A 20,018-nucleotide genomic window follows, 5' to 3' on the forward strand; every position below is an offset into this window, starting at 1 on the left:
GGCCGAGACCTAACAAAGGGAGAAGCCATAACTGTGCCCTGTTTTTTGACAGCCTGTCTGGCAATTGGTAACCGGCTAATTAATGGACTCCAAAACAATTGGCAAGAGTGGTTTGTGCACCTATCTGTGAGTTAGTATATGACAGGTCTGTAGCATGAGGTGGCGATAATGGCTATCAGTGGAGATATTTAAATGTATTCATTGTATTTGGAGATTTGCAGGAAACCCAGAAATCGAGTGACAAGTCTTATTTTGTAGATTAAAATGTTCTGTCCAGCATAAGTCTGCATATATAATGTCTCAAGATATTCCTATTGCGATAACGATGGCATTTTTCCTAATGTGATTTCAATGAAGTTGTGGTCCGGACTCATCACATGCAAGGGCAGTTTCAAGAACACTTCACATTGGTGTAGTAGAAGACACAAAGCATAAAATATGGTGTCAAAAAGTTGAGATTCAGGCTTGTGTACATATACACTGGGCCAACTTTCACTTCACTTTGTTCCCAGCCACAAGGAAGACCTAAAGAACGATGGAGAAAAAGAAACTAGAAAACCAAAATAGTGATGAATGAGTCCCCTTTGAAAGCTGGCTACAGTTTATATTTCCAGCCTATACTGCATTGCATCCCGTGCAGGGTTTAAAGGCAATTGTACCACACATGTAAGTAATAAATGTTAGCATGACCAGACTCACCCGATCCTTGCCAGCCTGTTCATTTAGGGCCTTCACCCAGGCATGCTGCCAGTTTTCCCGGAAGGATTTAAAAGCGAATAAAGACGAGAGAAGACCCCGGACACCAGCTTCTGGGACACCGGAGCCTTCGCGAGCCAACACTCTTAACTGCAGCAGCGACTTCCAGATGCCTGATAGTTCTGGTAGATTTTGGTTGCGCCGGCTCCAAAGACCATGGGAATACTGTGCAAGCCAGACAAGCAGAGTGAGCAATGAGGCTGCGAACAGCAGCAGCAGGCTTAACCACCCTAAATCTAGGTCCAGTCCTGCGGGCACCTGCAGCAGCTCCCACAGAGCCTGCATGTTGAGGGCAGATGATGAGAGTTGGGGTGACGGTTCAGGAGCCCATGAGGTGGAGTGAGGGGTATTTCTGCATATTAGGTGCACCAATTTTGTGAAAAAAGATGGATTTTAATCATTATATCAGGAGGCAGAACGAAGACTGGGCACAACAAACAACTAAAAAAAGAACAGTAACAAATAAAATAGACAGAATGATGGGTTCTCATATCAGGGGAAGGATGAGACAGGCTGGATTATGGGACTGGAGGTCCTTGTTCACTGGCTCAAGAAGTGGGGTCCATTACATAGTAGAGCTTGGGGATCATGGTACTAGCAGAGGATGTGGTAACTCTTTGGACAACGAACATCGCTATGTAGGAGGAAACGTGATTCTACGTTCAAAGAGGCAATGAAAAACAGTTGAGGTATGTACCAGAAATTGAATGTGATTCAGTCGGAGAGTAGTACCTGGTATCAAAGTGGAGTGGGTCTATTAAACATAGGGCTATACGTTCTAGATTATTTTTAACTGGCTTAATTCCGAGGAGTTCTTTTTTAGTTTATTCAGGGGCGCAGGTTCCTATGAGGCTGGGTATTTGTATGGCTCTCGGGGTTAACTTTTCTTCCTTGGATGGTAGGAATGAAAATCTATGGATGATACTAATACGAGCAGGGGGGCTATCTCAAAGCTAATGACGGTACCTGAGTCCTTGAGTGCTATATTGAGGTGTCTACGTGGTGGAGTACTAGAAGGTGCTTTCTGGAGACTGCTTATAGAGAGGTATCTGTGCAATCAGCTCGTTTCCAGAGGGTCATATTGGTGGCAAATATTCCTTAGTCTTGACCACTTCATTGAAAATATGGAACTGCTACTTGTAAGGTAATGGGGTATTTACAATGTTGACAGAGAGGAAAACATGGGGCTGCTGCGTGGGAAGTAGGATAAGATGAATGATGATGTTTGAGAAGAGGGTACTACTTTCTGGAAGATATCGTGAAAAGACAGGTCCTGTTGCTTGGACGGGGTGTTTTGCGAAGGGGCAAGTCTCGATCTAGAATACATAGAGCATATATAGGCCGGGGTATCGATGGGGGTCTGCACCGTCCTTGGGAATGGGGTCTTGATGTGGGGTCGAGATGCCTGGGATGGGGTCTTGGTGTGGGGTCGAGATTCCTGGGATGGATAACTGCCTGGGATGACCTGCTAACTAGGATGGGGGAGCTCTTGACGTGTGGAAGTCATTTACCTAAAAACAGATATTGATAAATGAGGTTTCGGTGTCTGGCTGGGGCTTTACGGTGTGCTACCTGTTACCCGAGTGAAGGGTTTTGGTGTAGGGATCTTCCAAACGAGCAGTGGGTCTTGATCTGGGGCTTAGGTTACCTGGAAGAGGCTCTTGATTTGTGGGGTCTCATTACCCAGCAAGGGTTCCTGGTGGGGTGATACCTGTCACCTGGGAAGGGCGCTGACGTGTGGGAGGCAAACTAGTTTAAGGGAGTACTCGTCAATAGTTCTATATCTAGGACGGTGCTCTTGGTGCGTGGAAGGCTTAAGCCATGGGGGCAGTCTGCCAGTGCGAGGGTTTCGTTACGTGGGCGTACTGACTTGTGGGCCCTAAAACCAAGAGGGTCCTTGATGTTTTGGCGTCCCGCTACTAAAATGGTGGCTCTTGCTCGGGTTGGAAGGGGTAGTTTCCTCAGAGATGCCTGCTGGTGGAGTGGGGGTGTCTGTCCGTGAGGTGTGGAGTGACTGAGGGCTTTTCAAGGGTCCGTCGCTGGGCTCTACGGGCCGGGGCCGGTACAGGCTTCTTGCCTCTTCTTTCCCGGTACCGGCCCAGACTCCCTGGCTCCGTGTCCGTGATTTCGGGTCCGAACAGCTCCCACTTCGTGTCCAGGGGGGTTTCTCTCCTTTTGCCGGATTCCACCGCCAGAGCTGTCAAACTAAGAGTGAGATTACAGCGCATGCGTGGAGCCGAGCTGTCACCCTGCGCACAAGACCCGCCCACCTCCAGGGTCTTAAAGCGGCAACTCGTAAAATAAGCGAATTAAACCCAAACTAAAATGGTCGTGTTCCAAAAAACTGATGTAGCCACGCCGTATGGGGTAGGGGCCATCTTGGTAGAGGCAAAAATATGACATCTACAGCACCCAGCTGGTGCCATTTTGGTAAAGCGATGAGACCGAAACCTAGTTATCCTGTGACAGAACATAGTATACGTTCCCGTGCCTGCGGTAGCAATTTCCACCCAAATGTTGTGGAAATGTAATTTTAATATTTCATTTTGCTGTCAAACACGCTGTGCAGTTAAATTAATTACAAATAATAGACCTTTCTCAGCCATGGTCTATCCTGGTCTCCAGAGACACTAATCAGAGAACACATATAAATTGTATGCCGATTAAATACAATGCACTAATAGTTTATTCACATATTAGACATGTAAATGTGTATTTGGAAGTTATACAGCGCTTCCAACAACTATGCGGTGGCTTCAGAACGCTTTTGGGAAGTAGAATGGGAAAGTCACCGCTTCTTTAAGATGTCTGCTATCATGTGTACACATTTCCTACTTAGTCTGTCTTCTGTTTCTATCTGTGACAGCTCACCCTTCCAGTCGTGTTTCTGGTTGCAGTGCAGAGCTTACTTCCTTGTTCTACCTTTTTCGCACTTAGGCAACAGCAAGTTTGGAATCTGTTCTTTTCAGTGGACAGGGCACACACGAGTACGGCTGCGGGGCAGCCTTTGCCCAGCCATGGGTGGGCTGCCACTCTTCCCTCTGCTGATCAACTTCGGTGGATCCCTCCTTGGCTTCCTGGGTACCGTAACTCTTATTCCAGCATTTAAAGACCACTTCATAGCAGCCAAACTCTTCGGCGTGGACCTTAACAAGAGCAGCAAGCAACCCATGTGAGTACAGCTGGGGATGGTGCAGCCCACGTGAGTGTCAAAGGGCGATGCAGCACAAGTGAGTAAAAAGGGTAGTGGTGGTCAAATGCACATATAGAGAGAGGATGGTGCACTACATATGAGTACGGAGATTGGTGCAGTGGTTGAAGTGGGCGGGATCGGACGGGCAACACGCGCCCATACTTTTTTAATTTAATGAAAACAGTTCCCCTGCTTTCTGTGAAAACATAACTGTTCCGGGAGAGCTAACTCCAAGAGCTGAAATGCTTCAGCTGCAGTATAAAGCAGGGAGTCTTCTGTGCTGTGAAACCGAAGGCGGGCAGACAGTTAAACAACCCTTCTTACCATGGTGCCTGCTTACCTGAAAGAGATCTAATTGTGCACAAGGGTCAATCTGCAAATGTAAAGGGAGCTCGGATGTGGTATTGATTTTAATTTATGGAATCACTTTACACTTCCTGATGACACAGATTTATTGTTTTTGAGTGGTATTAGAAAGGAGTTACCAGCAGAGCTGTGAAGTGTGTGCTTTTCAAAAGCCTGTAACACAGGCCCCTGCTCTAAAGGGGCTGCATAAGCCTGTGTTAGGCCCCTAACTATTCTCCACTGCTCCAACCAGGAATCAATTCTGTGTCTCTCACATTACAGACACAGACCTCTAATAGAGGTTTCATAAACTACGGTAGTGCATTTCCCACTGATTAACTTAACTTGCATTTATTTTGCATTTAAGCAGTGTGTTAGTTTATATGTACATACATGAAGGTGAAAGACGGATAAAAGTTGCAGAAGGTTTTTTGTTTTTTTTAACCAAACCTTAGACCCCGCTCCCACGCTTACTTGCCTCGGCCAGATTAAGCACAGCATCACAGTTCCCTTACTTTTTTTAATGCACTTCGACCGTTGGATTGGTTAAGCTAATCCTAGTAGATACTTTCGGACAGTTTGTGAATGCGCATATAGATGGTGACTGGGCAGCACAAGTGAGTAAAATAGGTAGTGGCGGGCAAGACTCGAGCTCAAAAGTCTAGTGGAAAGTGCTTTGGGATATAGGTATCTAGTGGAGTAGCAAGTGTGAGTACAGGGAGTGGTTTGGCAGTGCAAGTGAGATGAGATGCCTGCTTGAAGCACCTTTGAGCACAAGTGTCTGCACTTGCAGCATGTGTGAGTTCAGGTGTCTGGGGGTGTGTCACATGCAAGTATGGGGAGTGGTGGTGTGATTTATGTGAGCATACAAAATAATTTATGCAGCAGATTTGAGAACAGAGGGCTGAGGGTTCAGCGCAAGTCAGCACAGGGAGGTTGTCGAAGCCGTAGGGGGAATGCATCTCGTGCCAGTACTGGAGATAGGTCTGGAATCTCTCTAAACCTCACCCAGTAGCCTGAAGTGGGAGGTTCTATGTGAGCCTATTCAGCCCATAAATCTAGTAAGAGCTAGGATCCTCGCTCTGAGCCTCCTCTAACTACTGACATTAGTAAGAGTCACAGTCATTCTGTGATCCTCCACATGCCTCATCGCTAGTTAGAGCTGAGTCACTTGGTCTGATCTTTTAAAGACCATGAAACCAGTTGAGTCACCTCCAGTCCCTAAAAGTAGCTGAAGTTGCGATGCTGTCCGAGTCTCTTAGTGGCCATTACACTAATTATCATTGTAGTCCTTTGTCAGAGCCCTCACAAACACTTACCAGACCTAGTATTCTTCTGAGCCTCCTCCACTATTCTGTCACAAGCTAAACAGTGGCGTAATGAAACTTGAGTGGCCCCCCTGCAAAGTACCTGAAGCCCCCCACCCTCCGGACTCAGTCAGGAGTTCTCATGCTAGGGGCTGCTGCCTGGGCACAAAATCGGAAGGGCCCCTCCCAACCCCCCCACCACAGGGGCTGCAGGGGGTTATTGTTACGCCACTGAAGCTAAAGTAGGGAACCTGTCTCTGAGCCTCAGAAATGACCACACCACGAGTTGGAGCTGTGGTCTTCTCTCAGAACCTACCCAGTCCTTGTCACTCGCTGTGACACTAGAGTAGGTGCACTGTCTTATAGCCTGCCTATTGCCATAGCGTTTGCTAAATTGTTGCTCCTAATATCCTTCTAAGGGGCACAACAACAAAGAGGGCCAGGGCCCTCACTATGTGCCTTCCAAGGGAACAGAGCAACACCAGTTGGAGGCAAAGTCCTGACTCTGAGCCTCCCCAGTTTCTGACACTTGATAGAGCTGAGATCTACAGCATGTGCAGTCTGCAGAAGCTGCGATCCTGTCCCTGGACATCCCCATAGCACCGCCCGCTGTGGCAGTTAGAAGAGCTGGATTCCTCTAACTTTTTCAGTGGTTACAGCGACTCCTGGTTTGGTAAGTAAAAGGCGAGGACTTCAACAACAGAGGGTCCAGGAAACAGGACGACCCTGTGTCTCCCTACCCTACTGTGAGTGGGGAAAAAAACCTTAAACTTAGTGTGGTGATTGTACTGGCTACATATCAAAACCACATCCACATTGGCTGTGATTGTGCCTAGTTATGATGTCATGAGAAGGAAAAAACAAACTAAAAAGTAGCATCAGGGTAACTCGTGCTAATGTGATCTCCGCACAGTTGCTATTTTCTTGCCAGTAGAAGTGTAGTTGACACATTTACCCTTCTCTTTGCTATCCTGACTCAGAACCATAATACCACATACCCCAGAGTTCTCCTGAAATTCTAGCTTTTGTAGGTGAGATCATAGGCAACGAAAATCCTCATAAGACTTGTACTTAGTCACTGAATGAACTTCTCTACTTATGATAGGGTCATAATTTAATCACCTTGTTATTTTTGCAGAAGGCGGCCTAAGGTCAACAGGTATGTCCAGACGTGGGTCCCATGTTCACTGTGCCATATGACTGAAGCTGAGACCTAAGTGGGTCTAAACCGGTCTGCAGTTGTTTTTGTTCCCATCTGGAGGGGAACTAGCCTGGCAGTTCTGGCTGCGCTGTTTCTATTGGAGCAGGACCAAGATTAATTTGCATAAAGAAGATCTCTGTGTAGAAAGGCATTGTGGACGAAACTGGTGATATGGAATGCGACCCAGAGCAATCAGCAGTGGATGAGTTTAACTCATTCATTCCTTGTTGTTTTTCCTAGTTTGAAGGTCAGGCTACACTGGACTCAGGTGAAGAACCAGTAACCTCATTAGGTCACTAGTTTCTCGATTTCTAGTATCTAAGACAACTGTCTCTAACCAGTCGATTGCTAGCTACCAGTAGCTCGCATACTCCTTCAGAGTAGCTCGCAGCCCTGAGTTAATTTTTAAATAAGCATAGGGTCACATTTTTCTTTTAAAGTTAAGGGAAGGCTGTATTTATTTTACATTATTATCATCGGGCTGCAGATAGCAGGGCCCACTATTGAGTAGAGCTCAGTCCGATTATGACCCAGGCTGGGGGACAGAGTTGAAGAAATAAGTCCTGGTTACCTCAATAGTCAGCATTTCTGAATGTTTTAAATGGAAGAAACATAAATTGAAGTTACCTTAATTACACAGGCTCTCAGTCACCCATGTATGTATATCCCATTCATATGTACACATGTTCATACATCCTCAAAGACCGTGCTCTCACTGACACACATGACAGCCCTGTCATAGTGTCTCTAGACAAAGTATTTTGTTCAAACCATAGTATCTGGCTCTGTGGACATGAGGCTTAAAGTCAATGAGGCTGGGCGTGTGGGTGTCTGGTAACAATAAGCGATTTGCTTATCCTTCAGTAGCTGACAATGATTTTCACTGATCAGAAGTAACTCTCTCCATAAAAAAGGATTGAAACCCCCTGATCTTAGGAAAAAAAGAGGGTGGGAGCACACTGCCTCACATCCCAGCACTCTGTTCACCCCAATGCATCATGGTAAATGCAGTGTATAATAACACTTAATTCACTGACAGTGTTTAGTTTTTCACTTTTGTTGGTGCAGCCAGTGCTGTGCATCTCTAGACACATGTTGCAGGATAGTTGTCTTTCTTCAATAGAGAGCCACACATTCTTTTGGGGGTGCTGGAAATGCTGCTCAAAGTCTTCGAAGGTTTTTGTACTACTCACTGGGCACAGGTGCATCAGCCAGAGCTCGTCAGCTTATTAGCTCTAGGGATCCTTTTTAAACAAAGGGGATGGGAGCACATTGCCTCACATCCCAGCACTCCGTTCACCCCAATGCATCATGATAAATGTAATGCAGGATAACACTGACTTCAGTTACAATCTTTAGTTTTTCTCCCTTGTTGTTGCAGCCAGTGCTGTGTATCTCTAGACACATGTTTCAGAACAGTTGTCCTTCTTCAGTAGAGAGCAACACATTGGGGTGCTGGAAATTCTGCCCAAAGTCTTCTCAGGTCTCTGTTCAACTCACTAGGCTCAGGTGCATCAACCAGAGCTCATTAGCTGAAGGGACCCTTTTCAAACAAAAGAATGTGTGGCTCTCTACTGAAGATGGACAACTATCCTGAAACAAGTGTTTAGAGATACACAGCACTGGCTGCACCAACAAGGGTGTACAACTAAAGACTGTCACTGAAGTAAGTGTTATCATGCACTGCATTTACCATGATACATTGGGGTGAACTAAGTGCTGGGATGTGAGGGATTGTACTCCCACCCTCTTTACCCCTGATGTTAGATGAGCACCATGGTATAGAATGTGGTGTGGAACAAAATACGGCTACAGTTAAATCAGCCAAAGTAACATTGTGTAACAAAACGAAGTCGCAAGTAATGAAGTGCAAGAAAACCAGGCGGTTGAAATGTTGTGGGTGCTGTTAAAATATGTGTTTGAAAATGGGAAAAGAATGTTTGCAGTGGATGATTCAACATGAAGCAACAGAAAAGCATAATCCTTGCAAACTGCTGTCTGCTTTCTTTTTAAGACAGAATGCGGAGAAGATGTGATGGGGACATTATTTTTAACAAAATACTTTGTTTTGGTATTTCGACCAGTAATTTATTATGATCTAATATTTTTTCCCCATGTTTTTCCTCCTTTAAAGTGAACAATGATCATACTATATTTCTGCAATATATGTCACACTTTAGTTTTCACCTTACTATATTTTAACACAATATCTGGGGTACATATAGTTAATTAAACAATTGAAATCCACACTTGCAGCTAATAAAAAACATTTTTATTTTTAATTTACCCAAGTTTCTGTTAAAAAGTGAGGACAACGTGGCTAGCTGTGCCAGGCAGGCATAAGGGAATGGATGGATACACATAATTCAGAAACATTGTTTCTAATGGCATTTACACATGTTTAAAGTGGTGAAAGATCAGCCATCCTTTTATCAAATGTGGATAATCTCCGAAGAATGACTGCATTCTCTTGATCTTATTGATATTATTTTTGTTGTCCTGTTAATAAAACACAGATTATTACTTTACTGCAGAGTCACTGTGTTGAGGTCTAGCACTATGTCTGCTGTAAAATCTTTTAAATATAGTTACTTTGAATGTATATGTCCATGTGAGAGTGTCTTATCACACTAAGAGTTGTACAGGACCAAGCATTAATACAGATCGTTGTCAATGATACTGAATTATGTTTGAATCCTCACAGCCCGGAGTCGCAGGGAGTCATCAGCGGGGCTGTGTTTCTCATCATTCTCTTCTGCTTCATCCCCGTCCCCTTCCTGAGCTGCTTTGTGGAAGAGCAGTGCACAGTTTTCCCACATCATGAGGTGAGTACAGGCCTGAAAACCTGCCACTGATGGAACTTGGGCAGAGATATTCCACGTGCTAGTGGTTTGTGGATAGGCTGGACTAGAAACAGGCCCATTTAGTTTTTTTTCGTTGCTGATTGTGGCTTTCATTGGTTATTTGCAACTTGGGACAATTGTTGCATCATTGTTCTTTTTTTATGTATTTAATTTCTGCAGTTTGACACTGTTCTATTAAGTCTTCTTCTCCTTGTGGTTCGTAGATCTCTTCTTTGATCTTCTTCTTTTTTTTTTTTTTTTTTACTTCTCTATGTAGTTTGTGGCTCTTATCGGCTCACTCCTTGCCATCTGCTGTATGATCTTCCTGGGCTTCGCTGATGATGTCTTGAATCTCCGATGGCGTCACAAGCTGCTCCTCCCCACTATGGCATCACTGCCCTTGTTAATGGTCTACTTCACAAACTTTGGCAACACCACTATTGTGGTACCCAAACCATTCCGGTTGCTGCTGGGCATGCATCTGGACTTGGGTAAGTGTTTTGCCGCCGAACCTCCCAGATGCATGAATGGGTTTCTGACTGTCGATTGAAAACAAAAGTGCCAAGGTAGAATCCTGTATCTGTCACACATATTTGTTGCAGACGGATCAACACCATGTCTTCTCTCCAGGTATTCTGTACTATGTTTACATGGGTATGCTGGCGGTATTCTGCACCAATGCAATCAACATACTTGCTGGGATCAATGGAATCGAGGCCGGACAGTCGCTGATCATTGCTGGTTCAATCATCATATTTAATATTGTTGAGCTGAATGGTAAGAAAGTATTTACCTAACTTTATTGAAAGGAAACATGTGAAGTATCCTGTCTGCAGTTAGGTTGTTTACAGTGTGACACAGCTACACATATATAATCATGAGGCTACACTTTGCTTACTGATTCCCCCATTAGGAGGCAGCAAACACACAATCTGTGCTTGTTGATAGGTTGTATAGTGTAATTTGGCTTTGGTCTTTCAAATGAGGGTTCTTTGTTTTGGAGCAGGAGCTTGTTTTATTGGAACAGGAGCTTTCCATCTTGGCCATTTGAGAGTTAGTTGTGGAATACAGGTAAGTAGCTGGAGCATGGAATATTTGTATTTCATTACACTGTTCCAGAGTGGTACTCTGATTGGAGTTAGTTTAAACTCTTTTGGGTGTCCTCAGGAACTGTCTAAGTGACAACTGAGGAAAAAGTTGTCTCTCCCTCTCATTCATTCATTCATTCTCTCTTTATTTCCTTTATTCCCTCTTTGAATTCTGCTTCTCCACTTTTACTCTTTCCTACTGTCCCTCTTCCTCGTTGAGCTCTTCCTTTCTAGCACACCTCAAGGTTCAGCAGGTATCTAAGAAACCTCACATCCCCACTCCCCTTATTTCTCCTCAAAATCCTTCATGAATTAAATATTCTACTCGCTGATTTTTCCCTGCAAAGAATATAAGGTGAAGCCTGTAGTAGAGCAGTCCCTTCTGTGGCCCCTCGCCTCCTGCACGGTTTCGATGGGTCAGTTAGTAAGGACAAATGGGGAGGTCTAATTTTATCCCATTTGACTGCACAGAGAGTGAGTGATATGTGTCTCTTTGTGATGTGGCTGCAGGTCATATCCAGGATGCATCTTGGATGCTCGCATAAGTCCAGTCTAAAGCCTGATGTAGTATCACAAAACATAGGGGGGCGTTGAATACAGTTGTACGTTTTTAATTTAATATTGTGTTGGTTTTTTTTTTGTCCTAAGTTGATACTATAGCTATAAAAAAAATTGTAATGTATTTTGGAATATTTTTGTATCAAATGCACATGAGTCTATATTAGTGCATTGTGTTCGTATGGATAGCTTGGTCAAGTATGGGGAATGACTATCCCAGATTAAGGTGAAATATTCCACTTTTTTAGCACTTCTGTGCAGGGTAGTTTCTTTGTAGCTTATATGGTCTCTTTCCCTGGTTCCTGCCATAAAGTATATCTGGGTCTCTGTTCTATTTTGAATGAGCCTTCACGATGGTGAGCCACATCTGAACATTGAGCATGTTGCCACTGTACCCGTCATCAACCTCGATGTTAAACAGGAATGGCGCCGTTCATCCAGAGACTATTTGTTCTTGGGCCTTCCTCTGCAGGAGTCCTCAATAATCCCTGTGCCGGCAGAAGTAGAGGAAGGATCCAGGCTTTTGTGATCTTTCAGAGGCTCTTCTTACGCAGTTCTCTCCTCTTCGACCATGGAGCTAGACTGTCAATTTCTTTCAAATCTTTTATTGAGAGAGTCAGAAAGTGCTTACAGTTGTCACGTTTGGTATAACGCTTCAAACACTCAATGATCTGCAATCGCACAATAATCTTGCCTATCCAATGAAATATTCTTTTCTCAAAAGGACACGCCTTAAAAGTAGAAAAAATATTTTGCTGATAGGAAATGTTTTTACAACACAGAAAAACGCCAACCATGTTGAATGTTGACAAGGTCTTAAGGTTTGGAAAGGTGTTGGTAACATAAAATTGCCTATAAGGCTAAGTTATGTGCTCTGGGATCCTTACATAATGAGCCGGAAAAAAACCTGGTGTATCTACCATTGATGGGGAGTGGGATACTGGAGAAAAGTGTTCTCTTAAAGGTGCGGTGTTAGTTTTTTTGCACCTTTTAAATTTTACTGACTTGTCTGTCTAGCTAAAATGACCCATGTATCGTCTTTTTTCTTTTAAAAGGATTTGTGAAAAAGTTTTACAGTTAACTAGTTTGATTCAAGTGCTTCTTTAGTTTCGGAATTGGCTGAATTTTTCACAAAAATGGAATTTGGAGAAAAGAGACTAGATAGGCCTCCTAAATTATGTTTTTACTTTTAAGAAATGGCTTATCTCAAAGTTTTGGAAAAACACAATTTTGTAAAATGTGGTCTTAGACCGTGCTTTGAATAGGACTACTTATTGCTTACGACTATTAATAAGGATCCCCTGGAGGAGATGCAAATGTGCCTCGGTGTAAAGTGTTCGAATCTCGTGCCTCATCTACGCATTTGGTTCCTGCCGTTGTGGGACGGTGTGGAGAATTCTGTCATGCCCCCAGCTCCCTGAAGTGTGGTGATTGCATGCATCAGTTGTATGTTGTGTCCGTTGGGGGATGTCTGTTAAGATGGTGTTAACTGTTGGGGTACCAGGGTATTGCATCACTCTGAGACCAAAGAGATGAGGCAGCAAGAGTGTTTCTCACTTCTCAGGCTCTCCCATTTGTCATCATTGGTGAGATGTTCCTTGGGTATGGAGCAGTGGAATGATTCAGAATAAGATCCCCAAATGTAGCAGTGTGTTCGCTGTACCGTGTGTGATAACAAGGAAGTCAGCTGTAAAAACATGGCATGAGTGGCTACACCATTACCCGTCCCAGTTGGGTCCTGATGCACACATTAGGTTGGGGGCGGGGATGGAAGTTCCCACAAATTATTTTGCTTTGGGGCAGGTACAGATTTCAAGGCACAGTGAGTTGGCGCTGCAGTCAGTCAAGAGTAATATACATGTCCTATGGTACTGGTTCGCATCTTGATGGTACTCTTGCTGTGCTCTTCCCTTCCTGCAGGGGATTACCGCGACGACCACCTGTTCTCCCTGTACTTCATGATGCCATTCTTCTTCACAACCCTGGGCCTGCTCTACCACAACTGGTGAGGTTGCCGGATTACTTCGATAACCGTGCCAGGCTGTAGTAATGTCGACTCGTTGGGAGCGGAGGGAATTCTGTACTCTGTTTGCCAAGGTTTCCAATAGCTAGTGGGGACCTGACCAAGGGAAGGCAGAGGAAGTTTTATTGCAAGTTTAAAACATGAGGTGTGCACATTCATTGCAACACAACCTTTACGCATGTGTAATAATGCCAACGTCGGCTGTGATGTGAGGGCTCAGCACTATTTTAATCTTTCAGTAAATAAGAGACTGGTTCGCATAAAGCGGCAAAGGAATATCCAAAGTGCACTTGAAATCCACTTCTGGGTGTGCTTCAAACCTTCTGTCAGATAACTGCAGATGCTTAGAACAACCTGTTACATACCTTGATAACGTTGTTTCTGATGCATAGTCCTACTCCCACAGATCAAGTGTGCTACCTGAGGGGGAGACTCATTTCAAGAGTCTGTGGTAGTGCCCTCTATTACAACTGCCTGTTTGGTAATTTATTATGCATTTGTCCTAAGACAGGGATGTCAGGTTAATGTATACTGATGTCAGCAAACAGGTTTGAGGAGACATGCCAACTGGCTCATGAAATGTGATGTCAAACAAGTATTGTTCAGGCCGCATTACCATTGGTTCCTGATTTGTGATCATCAATCTTTATCCAGGCTGCATACTGATTGCTTCCTGAATTGTGAGGTCAGTTAGTATTATCTTGGATTCCTACACTGGCTAAATACCAGACAAACCAATAAGAATGTTGAATTCCAAAGGCATGCATTTAAATTGACAAACAGTGATTATTTACCCTCTAGCAAATAGCTTTGAAATACTCATCTAAAGCTACCCTTGCTTTCCCAGTCCACACTCTGGTGCCAATTGGTGGGAGCCACGGCGCGCCACTTGATTGTGGCTCCAAAAGCGAAGACTTTAATCGCTGGAGTATGCAGGGTTTCCACAGTATGTTTCTCACAGGTCTTTGATCTAGCCCCATATTATACATTCCTTCAGTTTGAGATATGGAAACCCTGAAATGTGTGTTTTCATGCCGCATACAGGTCAGCACTATGTGTAATGCCAATGCCCTCCGTGGTTTTAATATATAAGAACACAATTTGTGTTCATAAGAACTTTTCTTCATTAACATATTTGTGTTCACTTAGCACTAGTTTGATGTGCTTGTCCAGAATATTGCAGAGTTTTGTGTCCACATTGTAACTTGCCTTTTGATTCAACACTGATCATTCACTGCAGCATGAAGGTGAAGCATTCCTTGCAATGTTTCCTTACAAGGTCTCCAGGTTCCATATTACCAGCCTTGCTATCAACAAGTACCAACATTTCAGTTTCGATCAATGAAACCATTGGGTCTGACAAATGTTGATATTCAGGTTCAGGAAGGCGCCCCCTCTACCTTCGAAGGGATACAGTGGCTTAGGGTGCATGGACCTTCTCCTTCATTAATGAGGAGTGAGAGAGATGAGAGGAGATAAGATGCAGAAAGGGATGATGCCCAGAGTGACCCCACTCTGAAGTCCTTCCGGTCTGCTGCAGGTATGCAGGAGGGTAGCACATGGCTATGCCAGTAAGCAGCAGCAGAACAATAAGATGCCAAAGGAAAAATAGGGCAATCAGGCCAAGGAAAAATAGGGGAATTAGACCAAGACACTGTGATAATGTTTGGTGTGTACATTCTTTTAATTCTCATAATATTTCTTATTTCTAAGGTATTTGTTATTTTGATAGTTCTCATAAATGTGATTTACATTACATCAGTGCATATTAAACATTAATTAATATATAACAAAGGTGCATGTGTGCTGTGTTTCGAAGGGGCCCTTTGTAAATACCCTCCTTGTACTCAGCAAGAGCTTCTCTGGCAGGTCTGTTGTTTCCTTAACATCTCCATTATTCCTAAGAGTATTGTCCAAAGGACAAATTGTCCACATTTGCAGGTCTCTGTGAGAAAAGGACAACAGACCTCTGACTGGGCGAGACCCGAAAAAGAGGAGTATGGCACACCCAGTGCAAGTAACACTATGAACTATCCCTGAGCGGGAGATGATGGTAAACATGGTACCCGAGGTGCCCAATGATTTATTGATGGCAGCAGTGCAGGTGACATGGCCCTGCTCGGCTCTGTTCACAAACCCTGAAACAAGCATTGACAAACCTATAGGCTTTGCCAGTGCTTGTTTTCTAGCCATGTTGTACAGCAACACTGTCGCTGTGCAGCATGGCTGAATTTGTAAAAAGAAAGAGCACTATGGCGCAGCCAGCAAAGGCTGCGTTGTTGAGTTTTTTATGCTAATAGGAGGGAGGGCAGGAGGTAACGAGGACAACAAAGGGTGTTATGGGTTGCCAATTCACAGCCAGCACTGGCCATATTATATGGCTTATTGTTTTTCAGGATCGGATTCAACATGGACAATGGAGAAGGTGGGGGGGGGGAAGTGCTATGATGCAGCCAGCAGTGTGAGCAGCATAGAGCATTTTTTGTTATCTTATGTTAAATACTTGTATAAAGCGCAAACAATTACCCAGAGGCATCTAGGCACTGCTGTGATATAGCGAGTGCAAGCCCAGCTGACTAAAAAAAACACGTTTTCAGAGCCTTTCTAAAAGACAGAAGATCAGGCATTGACTTAATGTGCAGGGGAAGGGTGTTCCACAATTTCGAGACCCCTTCCAAAAACTCCATCCGCCTCAGGAGGAACTCTTGAATTTAGCGACAACAATGTACTTGCCTGCACTTCAGCGGTAAAACCTGTCTGGATGATACCATTTGAACCTGTCTTTAATAAATTTCGGGCCAGAATCATGCAATGCCCTATAAGTGATGCACAGGGCTTTGAAACTAACTCTTTGTTTAATTGGGAGCCAATGGAGCTTCCCTAAGGCAGGTTTCGCTGCCTGAAACTTGGGGATTCCTGCCAACAGCCTTACAGGCGCATTTTGGAGGGACTGTAGCTTATTCACATACATCAATAGCATGTTGAGATAAATCCCATTGCAGCACTAAGGCTGTGTCCGCTGTTTTTGTAGGGTTGGGGGGGGGGGGGCATATAAGGAAGAATCTTCTTCATTATCTTGAGTGTGTAGAAGGAGACAAATGGTGGCATTCACTTGATCCCTCAAAACAAGCTTATTAGTCATTAGGACACCTAAATTCTTTACCTTTCTGGCTGGTGAAGTTAGGGGACCTAATTTTAATGGACTGACAACATGGACAACAGACGGAGAGAGGGGCATCACTGACAACGGATGGCGGGAGAGTGGTTGGGGCAACCAACACAGACAGCGGAAGGTGGGAGACTGAGTGGAGGCAAGCCACACACAAGGGAAGAGTGGGCGGAACACAGATGGGAAGAAGTACATGAGCGAGAGAGCTGAAAAACACTCACTTTTGCAGAGTGTTTAAACACAAAGAAAAAGGTAGTGCTTAAACAAATGAGCAGTGGAAGGATACAAGTGATGCGCCCATGCTCCGGGAGAGGGACAACAAACAAAGAGGGAGGATGCCAACAACAGCTGGCCAATGAGAATCAAGCAAATGAGTGACAATAAAGCCAGCCAACGTTAAACAATAGGCAGCCTCTAAACCAGCTGTTAGAAAACAATATGGCTTGCAAGAGACAGTGCATGAGCTGTCTTAGGCTAAACCTGAAAACGGTTGCTAAGCAGAGACATCTGTAAAGAGATGACAATGCAGGCAAATCCAAGTACAGGGTACATATTTTCCCCAAACTGCCTGGCATTCTGCTGCATCTGTTTTTCCATCTGGTAGGACCACTTGCAAATCAGTACCTGGAGGACCTGACCTGGCAGTTCGGGCTGGACTGTTCCCTTTGGGCGCAGGGTCAAGACTGATTTGCATATGGCTGGGTCCAAACTGGAATGGCATGGTGAGCAAAAGCAAAAAAAGATGGATTTAGGCCCAGATCTCTGTGCTGGGGTGAATGTATGACATTGTTCTGCTTTCTGTCCATCAATTGTTCTTTTTGCATTTTTCACCCCAAGTGGGACGGGTATGCACGGACGTGGGTCCCGTGCTCTCCATGCCACTGGAGTCAAGCTATCCTGGCTGATGAGGGCTGAAAGCCCGAAACCGGTCCTAGGATGCTTGTTTCCAGTCCAGGGAGGACCTGGCCTGGCAGTTCGGGCTGGACTGTTCCCATTGGGTACAGGATCAAGACTGATTTGCATATGGCTGGGTCTAAACTGGAATGGCATGGTGAGCAAAAAAAACTATGGATTTAGGCCCAGATCTCTGTAATGGGGTGAATGTATGACATTGTTCTGCATTCTGTCCATCAATTGTTCTTTTTGCGTGAATAAATCATAGGCCTCTTTCATAACAAATGTTTCCTCACTAGCTATACAAAAACAGTTGAACTACTGTGCCCTCGTTTAGCAAACAAAAGGGTGGAAACGGCTTACTGGCAGACAAGCTGTTTCACCTAGTAGAAAGAGTTGTTTATCATATTATCATCCATTCCCTAAAAATCCACATTGTTTGACTACTTCTGCTTGTCTCATTTTTCTGTAGGTACCCATCCAAGGTTTTCGTTGGGGACACCTTCTGCTATTTTGCTGGCATGACTTTCGCAGTGGTCGGCATCGTGGGCCATTTTAGCAAAACCATGCTGCTCTTCTTCATTCCACAGGTGCTCAACTTTCTCTACTCTGTGCCACAGCTGTTCCACATTATCCCGTGTCCACGGCACCGCCTGCCAAGGTAATTCTATCTCTCTTCCCTTAACAACAGGTCTACCTCCGAAGGGAATTCGATACCTCTGCATCATGCTTTACTCATGCCACTGCCTGGCAAGGGAATACTGTAGTTGTTCTTTACCAAGGGAGCTCTATAATTATTAAACGTATTGCTCTGCGAAAAGCGCCAGCTGTCAAAATACCCCTGTAGTTGTTCCATGTGGTCCCTTGCTGTTGCATCATCTGGCAAAACAGTGCCACCTCTCTTCTGTTGATTACAGTGAATGGGCAGAATTAACTTTTAAACTAAAGCTACAGATATTCTGTGGTGTAACCAAACTCTTGCATTGTTTGCTAACATAATGTCTCAGTTCTGTTTTGACCTTGTGTAACTTTCACATAGACTCCCATAATTATGCCACTACTCCTCCAGTGCACATCCTGAATGGCATACATCATACAAAGGTAATGCCTGCTGACTCCCGTGGCATACCATGGCATCAGCAGGCTGGAAATCCAATAATGCTTCCATGTCATGATGCACTGCCAAGGAATTGTCCCAGGCCTCATCAGGAACTAGCTTCAAAATTGCATCAGCAGCCAGGGTATTACCATATGTCTTCTGTGCAGCCACAGACCCCCCTTAGCACACCGTCATCAATAACATACCCTAGTAATTCATCAGCTAATATAATTCCATAGTTCATCAATCTCATAATTGCTGAATGTGCTGTGAACATAACCACAGTACTTCCATGCTGACCCTGGGTGGGTTGTAGCATGTTATGTTAAATTCGTGATCATGTTTTTGCACACAGTCTTTTTTCTGTATTTCTTTATTAGCAATGTCAAGGGGGTGACCGTACTATTATCACAAGTAGCAGGACATTTCTGTGCCTTTACAGCATGAAATGTAAGAGTTCTTGCAGCACGATTTTGGTTGCCCCCTGTAAAAGCCTAAGCTTCTAGCACCCTGGGTGGATTCACCCTGTTTAGAAGGGTAAGACATTACAGTTATGTCGCTGTCAGTCTGCACAATCTAACTATTTCACATTTCTGTCTCTCCAGACTCAATGCAGATGGTGACAAGTTGGGAATGAGTTACTCCAAATTCAAGGCAAAGGACCTTTCAGAGCTGGGAGCTTTTATCCTGAAGGTAAAGTCACGGCACAAAGAAGGAAATAAGTAATCAGTGTTGGTCTCAGTAAATGTTTCTGCTCCAAGAATATATTTTTGTGTCCGCTGTACAACTTGCCTCCTAGATATCCTCCAGTTGTCGAAGGCCCTCTATTGCAGTGCTATGCTAAATCATGGCTATTAACCTGATGATATTGCGATGCAATAGTAAATTGTCCACAAGTGAATGGGTGGTGTTGCTTTTCAATGCAGGTTTTTTTAAATTACAAATGGTGAGTAACTTGCTGAATAAGGTTAATGGTGTGAGAAGTTGGCCTGGTATATGATGCTCACTATTCTAGTGAGCACCTTGCACCAGTCTAAACAACCCTTATGGTGATGGTTGTAAAGTCAACCTTATAGACCAGCTATCCTAGTGGTAGCATGGACAAAAGAAGTCTTAGGCGAAACTCAAGAGGGCATGTGAAGCCAGCTGTTTTACCATATGCAAACCTTTTAATACCAAATGAAAGGACACCACACAGGTTATATATTCAAAATATATATGTATTTATTTCTAAATAAATCCCCTTAACTCTTTATAAGCACAGGAGCACAAGCGTATAACAAGTAACTTAATATAACATACAAAAGTTGCACAAATATGGATAGGCCCTGGTGGCCCGCTAAACCACGTCCCGAACAATGGTAAGGCCTAGGGCCTTGGGAATCGCTGGGGCCACACTGGACTAACAGCATTTATGTAATGTAATGTATGTATACTTGTAAAGCGCACTGTTACCTCGTTACGTGGTGTCCTGGCGCTGTATACCGCTGGGGAACCCATCCTGGCTTTCCCTGTGAGAGGGCACCCCAAGGTGAAGCCAGG

At 44.3% G+C, this 20,018-nt stretch overlaps 2 protein-coding genes across 3 annotated transcripts in view; one reads left to right on the forward strand and one right to left on the reverse strand.

Annotated features, from left to right (window-relative positions):
* The window catches only part of C2CD2L (C2CD2 like), a 160,057-nt gene extending 157,080 nt beyond the window's left edge, over nucleotides 1-2,977 (reverse strand). The window contains exon 1 of the mRNA XM_078682191.1: nucleotides 700-2,977. Coding sequence (XP_078538317.1) covers nucleotides 700-1,041 — 342 coding nt within the window. The 5' untranslated portion in view covers nucleotides 1,042-2,977. The remainder of the gene's footprint in view (nucleotides 1-699) is intronic.
* A 629-nt stretch (nucleotides 2,978-3,606) lies between these two features.
* The window catches only part of DPAGT1 (dolichyl-phosphate N-acetylglucosaminephosphotransferase 1), a 74,446-nt gene continuing 58,034 nt past the window's right edge, over nucleotides 3,607-20,018 (forward strand). Inside the window, exons 1-7 of one of the 2 annotated variants that reach the window (XM_078682192.1) lie at nucleotides 3,607-3,986; nucleotides 9,507-9,627; nucleotides 9,923-10,136; nucleotides 10,276-10,422; nucleotides 13,212-13,296; nucleotides 17,850-18,038; nucleotides 19,082-19,169. In XM_078682192.1, the coding sequence (XP_078538318.1) occupies nucleotides 3,976-3,986; nucleotides 9,507-9,627; nucleotides 9,923-10,136; nucleotides 10,276-10,422; nucleotides 13,212-13,296; nucleotides 17,850-18,038; nucleotides 19,082-19,169 (855 nt within the window). In that variant the 5' untranslated portion in view covers nucleotides 3,607-3,975. The remainder of the gene's footprint in view (nucleotides 3,987-9,506; nucleotides 9,628-9,922; nucleotides 10,137-10,275; nucleotides 10,423-13,211; nucleotides 13,297-17,849; nucleotides 18,039-19,081; nucleotides 19,170-20,018) is intronic. The other variant, XM_078682193.1, reaches the window with a different exon arrangement.

The sequence above is a fragment of the Lissotriton helveticus genome, chromosome 3_1 (assembly GCF_964261635.1).
Source record: "Lissotriton helveticus chromosome 3_1, aLisHel1.1, whole genome shotgun sequence".
In the NCBI taxonomy this organism is placed as follows: Eukaryota; Metazoa; Chordata; class Amphibia; order Caudata; family Salamandridae; genus Lissotriton; species Lissotriton helveticus.